Source organism: Astatotilapia calliptera, chromosome 18 (assembly GCF_964374335.1).
Source record: "Astatotilapia calliptera chromosome 18, fAstCal68.1, whole genome shotgun sequence".
Lineage (NCBI taxonomy): Eukaryota > Metazoa > Chordata > Actinopteri > Cichliformes > Cichlidae > Astatotilapia > Astatotilapia calliptera.
Window position 1 is genome coordinate 18,604,635 of NC_137439.1, and position 6,340 is coordinate 18,610,974.

General features: G+C 37.6%; 1 protein-coding gene across 2 annotated transcripts; it reads left to right on the plus strand.

The window, feature by feature from the left end:
• Positions 1-779: 779 nt before the first annotated feature.
• LOC113010811 (aquaporin-4) lies at positions 780-4,335 on the plus strand. Of its 2 annotated transcripts, none has more exons than XM_026150030.2 (5): positions 780-1,007; positions 1,603-2,020; positions 2,154-2,318; positions 2,900-2,980; positions 3,548-4,335. In XM_026150030.2, exons 1-5 carry the CDS (start codon positions 916-918, stop codon positions 3,770-3,772), a joined length of 981 nt encoding a protein of 326 aa, XP_026005815.1. In that variant the 5' UTR covers positions 780-915; the 3' UTR covers positions 3,773-4,335. The 2 variants fall into 2 exon arrangements, with proteins under 2 accessions (XP_026005815.1, XP_026005816.1); XM_026150031.2 differs by having other exon boundaries at positions 897-1,160.
• Positions 4,336-6,340: the final 2,005 nt, after the last annotated feature.

Below are 6,340 nucleotides of genomic sequence, written 5' to 3' on the forward strand. Positions count from 1 at the left end.
AGATAGATAACAGTGAGGAGGAGTGAAGAAGAGATGTAGAAGGCAGAAAAACAGTAAAAAGGGTTTAAAATATTGCTTGTTTGGTTGTTACTGAACACATTTAACCCTCCTGTTGTGTTCGCCTCTCAGTAACAGTAGTGATGTTCCTGGGTAAATTTGACCCGGGGCATATTTAAACCGAATAGTTAAATAGTTTTAATAGTGTAAAACTTCTTTGCTTGGATTAATAAGTGTAATCACCGTAAAAGATGAAAACCTGCAAACCCTCCTGCATGTTTATATGGCATAGATACTGTTTGGGTCAGTTTGACCCAGCTGTCAAATGAACGTTAAAGACCTCAGAAGTGTCAAATAATATTTGTTTCTTTGCATTTGTGACAAATATGTCACTCCAATTACACACACACATAAACACACACGTGCACAGACTCCCTATCCTATTGACTTCATCTGTAAAGTGCAAGAATGTAGATGTTGTTGTGACTTTTGACGGGAACCTTTTCTGTTCCCATGAGCAAACTCCGCCTAGTGTGTGTGCACATAAGTGGAGATTCAGCAGAGAAGGAGTAAAAACTTAAAGATATAAAGGATTTTTTTTGTTTCTAACACTTTTAGGTCATTAACAGATGAAGTTGAGTGAGTGATTTATTTTATTATTTTTTATTTGACAACTTTTCTGAACTGGTGACTTTGCACCTTAAAAAATAATCATTTGTAAATATTCTTCTTACTCCTGCAAGTTTTCAAAGCTCCAATATGAATGCGATTTGGCACTGAATGAGTAAATGTGCAGTTGCACTGTGTGCATCAAAGATATTGTTTGCTCAGCAGGCAAATCTCTTGACCCCTCCTCCTGAGCAGGATGTTTAATTCCTGTGAGGGGATGCTCGGGTAGTAACCTAATAAAGCTGCTGGATGCAATCCCAGGGCACAATGAGTGGATCATGCTCATCTGACAGACCTGCTTTCTCCAACAACCCTGCGCACGCACGACCTGCTGCTCCTCTGTAAGTACTGCAGGTCACAGCAATTACAACTTGTACAGTAGATAAAATGAAGAGTCAAGTGTCTCTGCTGGTTGAAAAGATCATCAGGACGCATGAATGAAATATATTTCACGTTATGGGGACAAGGAGAGAGAGAATACATTATTGCTTTCGGTAAGTTTTAGATTTTTGTTTGTATTTTTTTTTCAAAGTTATTGTTTGTTGTCCTGCAGGTTTGCAGGTCTTATATTGTTTTTTGAACGTACATTTTTGTTTTGCAGATATTTGAATTCGTACAAAACAGATTCCTTTTAGCATTAATACTCAAACAATGTACAGTCTTTCCTCATCCTGGTTAAAGTCCACTGAGTAGCAGCAATTAAAAGTTGTATGCTTTGACTCTAAGAATGATAATTTGCCCTTATGTACAATGTTTAAAGAATGCTCTCAATTGCATTTTGTCATGGAAAAGTCACTTGCTTAAATCCCTAGTGGAGTTATAAATGTTTTGCCCAAAGGCAGCTGCTCTGATAGGGTTCAGTACAATTCCAGCCACATGCACACACTAGGAATCCACAAGTAGGCTAATCATTTTTCTCATTATTCTTTTTGCCAGGAGGTTGCTGTCCTGGTGTAACTGTCAGAACATAATGGTGGCATTTAAAGGGATCTGGACCAAGGACTTCTGGAGGGCTGTGTCTGGAGAATACCTAGCCACACTCATCTTTGTCCTTCTTGGCCTGGGCTCCACCATCAACTGGGCTGCAGGGGAGGAGAAGCCTCCGCCAGCTGACCTAGTCCTTATCTCCCTGTGCTTTGGCCTTACTATTGCCACTATGGTGCAATGCTTTGGCCACATCAGTGGTGGACACATTAACCCTGCAGTCACTGCAGCTATGGTTGTAACTAGAAAACTGAGCCTGGCAAAGGCTGTGTTCTATGTGGCAGCTCAGTGCCTGGGAGCTATTACAGGAGCTGGGATTCTCTACTTAGTCACACCTACTGCTGCCAGAGGGTCCTTTGGTGTGACCACAGTAAGAACTTGGTTGTTATTATGGTTATGATAAATGTAAAATAGGTTTTTACTATTGTTCCTATTGTTTCTTTTCATCATTTGTTTCCCAACCGCATTGTTTCCTAATAAGGTATTCTGATTCTGAATCCTAGGTGAATCCCACCATATCCGTGGGACACGGCTTTCTCGTGGAGCTCCTGATCACATTTGAACTGGTTTTTACCGTCTTCGCCACCTGTGATCCCAAACGCACAGACTTAGGTGGTTCTGCAAGCCTGGCTATTGGTATTGCTGTAGTGATAGGGCACTTATTTGCAGTAAGTAGCTTTCAGCAAGTTAAATAAATACATATAGATAGAAACAATGTCACATTCACAGGAATGGTATATTCAGATCACTTATATAAAAAAATTTAACTACATCAGAGCCTTAGAAATTTTCTGCAACCACATCTACATATCAGCTGACTCATCTAGTACTCCTACAACTAGCAGTGAAACAGATTTAAAGATTAACCTGAAGCTCACATTACATTCCCAAATTAAAGAATTTCAGTGCAAGTTCTTTTCAAGTGCAAGCTTTTTCAGTGGAAAAAGAGCAGGTGGATCAAGCATCTATTCGTGAATGTGTGATACTCACACTTGTCAGTGTTCACACCCACACGCCATCGCATGGCAACCAATCTCTGGGGGCTTCCTGAAACCTGCAGAGAAAATGAATGCACAGGGAAACAGATATCATCTCTCACAACGCACAACTGATTTCTCATTTGGGCTGTTTACATACATACACACACACACACACACACACACACACACACACACACATATTGATAATATGCAAATTTATGATGTACAGTCCTTTTAGACTAAAATCAGTATTATTATCCATATTGCAGATCCCATACACAGGAGCCAGCATGAACCCTGCCCGTTCTTTTGGTCCTGCAATGGTCACACTTAACTTCGAGAACCATTGGGTGAGAGATCCTTCTGTATGATGTTATTCTTACTTTAAGGAGTTTGTGCAGGCGAAATTTAATTCAGCATTTCTTCCCTGTTATAGCAGAGAAAAGTCAGTCTTTCTGTGTGGAATGTTATAAATGTTAAATATACAGTATAAACATCCTTTTTAGGTGCGAAGTGTCTCTTTAAGTTGGTTCAATGAAAAAAAAATGCTTCAACTGAGGGTGACTAGTTAGTTGTGAGTTTTAGAAATGCTGAACTGAGATCAATGAAGTGCTAATCCTAATTGAATGAGTTGAGTGAACCCTTGCCAGACCATTTATTTAACTCATCATAGCCTTCAAGGCGTCAAGTCACAGTTTATTAATGTGTAATTATTTGCTAATTAAAATAATTTGCCTAGCGACATAAAAATTGGGTGTTCCATGATGTGAATGACACCAAGTGTAACTCGTTCTCACTGTGTCTGCCGTCATATTCAGAAGTCACTTCAGCCTGCAGACACAAAACGTACCTACCTCTAACAAGGCACCGATTAACCAATTGACTAATTAAGGTGTATGTCTTGCTGCTTGTGTTAGGTCTACTGGGTGGGACCTATTATCGGAGGTATCTTGGCTGCTGGTTTGTATGAGTACCTGTACTGCCCCGACCCTGAGATAAAGAAGAGGATGAAACAAGTCTTCAAGAAGGACCCAACGGGGAAATACAGGGAAGTGGAGGCAGGGGACATTGCCGTCAAGCCCGGCTCCATCCATAACATCAACGTGGAGAAAGCTGATGTTATGTTAACAGGAGAAGTATGACTATCACGTGCACTGGAAATGGAGACTAATTTGTAGAGCACAATCACAATCAAACTTTGGGGTTATCCAACTTAAGACTGCCCCCCCACCACCACCACCACCACCACCACCACCAAACAGCTTTATATGTAATTAAAAGTAGAGGCTTTCCTTGTAATCATTAATCACATTACAGATCCCAAGCAAAGTAAGACAGCTCTGACAAGCATTATTATCAGAGTCAGAGCATTAAGTTGGAGAAAAATAAACACAGCTCATTTTGTTTGAAACACAATGTCTTTTGTTTGTTTTTTGTTAAATAAAAATCAAACTCCACTTTTTGCTGTTTATTTTTATCATTTTCCATTTCGTAAAAATGTCATATTTATAAAATATTTTTCTTGTTTTTTTGTTTTATAGATCTATATTCTTGTAAGTGTTTGCTTGGCTGTATATCATATCTTCTCTTTTTTATAGGATAATTGGCTAATCTATGTTTATGTTCAAGTATTATTCAGTTATTGTGCTCGCAATCTGGAACATGTAAAACTGTGAAGTTGCAATAATAAACCTTCTACTACTCAGTTATCATTAATAATTCATCTTTCTTAATATTTCAGCCTCCATAAGAAAACTAGTAATGATACCTATATGTTGTTGTTTTTTTGTTATCCATTCCTCTTGGCTCATTGCTTTCTTATGGTAGGTGGTAGACTCTGGGGAAAAGATAAGTCCAGATCACTGATGTACTGGCTCATCTACACATGGATAATGTCTCCCTGTGGCCCAATAACTGTCTAGGATGTGTGTTCCTTGTGAGTTAAGTCGCTGAGAATATCTCCAAGTAATCTCATTTCATCAACAAAGCACAGGAAATGATAACGCTTCTGATAGGAAATAGAGGTGATCTATTATAGGATTTTTTTTTCTTAACTGAAAAAAAAAACACACACACACACACACACAAAAAAAATAGGTGCTATCTCATCTTTTTCTACAACATGGAGGAAATGATCAGCCCCACTGATTCTGTTGCATCCACTGAATTTGTCTACATGGTGCAACTAGATTGCATTTGCAAAGTGAAAATACAAGTATGAGTCAGATACTGACTCAAAAGTGTTATTACTCCCATATTGATAGGATCATACCAAAGTCACTGGTTCAGCACAACCTTTATATGGGACAACAGCATCATCTACTGGCCATGGTGTGAGAAGGGTTCCCTTTTGCATTTCTCCAGGGGAGGGCAGCCACGAGCTTTTAATGGACAGGTTACGCTGCCATAGTCGGCAGACAGTTCGTCTTTTTCACAACTCTATATTTAAATCGATCTAGATCATCAAATGCAAAGTAAACAGCAGTATTAGGTCTTGTGCAGCCCCCGTATTAGTACAACAAGAGTCCCAGTAAGTTAATAATGTTTTTTTTCTCTTAAGGGTTGTATTACAAGTTTAAAAATTGATTTAGTTATAGTATTTATTTATTGTGTGCATTTAAGAATGAATGGCAACACTTTTTGTGTTACCATCAGTAATAAATATAGAGAAGTAATGAGGCAGAAACAAAAAGGTAATAACGTAGAAATAGCAAGTTATTACCACTTAATTTCCAAGGTAATGCCTAGGTAACTCTTTTTCTCACCACCCATTATAGCTGAGTAATATGAAAATACTCAAATTTGTACAACTGGTTATAACTAGAATGTAATTAGTAATAGTATAATAATATCCTGGTAACAAAACAATAACCTGATAATAATAAAATGGTAATATGTATGCATTAGAATTTGTATATGCTGACTTTTCAATACTACCTTATGTCCTCTGCATTCTTCTTTTTTTAAAATTAGCAATGCAAAAATGATGCTTCATGTTGTGGTTATTACCTGAGAACACATGCAGCAGTTTCTGTGTAATAGCCAAGAGTAGGGCTGCAAACCCCAAGTGACCATTTTCAACTAATTCCATGTTTGTGTCCCATTAAAGCAAACTTTAAGAAATTTGATGAGTACCTGCAGATATGTGGTCGTTTATGTGTTTACAACTAGAAATCAGGCACAGAAATATCCATACTATTCCAGCTCAAACTTTTTGAACTTTGCTTTAACTGGTTATTAATGTGGAATTAGACAGAAGGGGGAAAGGTTTGATTTTGAAGCCTTGCCTCCTATTTATTACACAGAAACTACAACAAATGTTTCCAAGGAAAAAGCCGCAAGATTAAATATAATGTTTTCATCATTATCGTCAAAAAAAAAGAATGCATTGGATATACCAGCATTATAATGTGGTAATAATACACTAATGTTTAAAGCATCAATAATATTGCCTTATGTTGCTAGCAGGTTATTATATTGTTACTAATATATTACTATACTGTCACTAATTGATTTGTTTCTACATTGTTACCTGTGGTTTCTGGCTTTTTATTACCTGATTACATAGATTTCAGCATAGCATCATTCATCATTACTTGGATAGTAGTCGATATTAATTTGGTAATTAAGTGGTAATAACTTGCTTTTCTATATTAGTACCTTCTTGTTTCTGCTGTGTTGTCCTACTATTACTATAACTGAACTGCATA

What these genes read in the sequence shown, in the direction of transcription:
- LOC113010811 (XM_026150030.2), top strand. Translation starts at nt 916, where the DNA reads ATGCAATCCCAGGGCACAATGAGTGGATCATGCTCATCTGACAGACCT. An exon ending in GGTCCTTTGGTGTGACCACA is followed by an intron (nt 2,021 to 2,153) that starts GTAAGAACTTGG and finishes TCTGAATCCTAG; the next exon opens with GTGAATCCCACCATATCCGT. An exon ending in TGATAGGGCACTTATTTGCA is followed by an intron (nt 2,319 to 2,899) that starts GTAAGTAGCTTT and finishes TCCATATTGCAG; the next exon opens with ATCCCATACACAGGAGCCAG.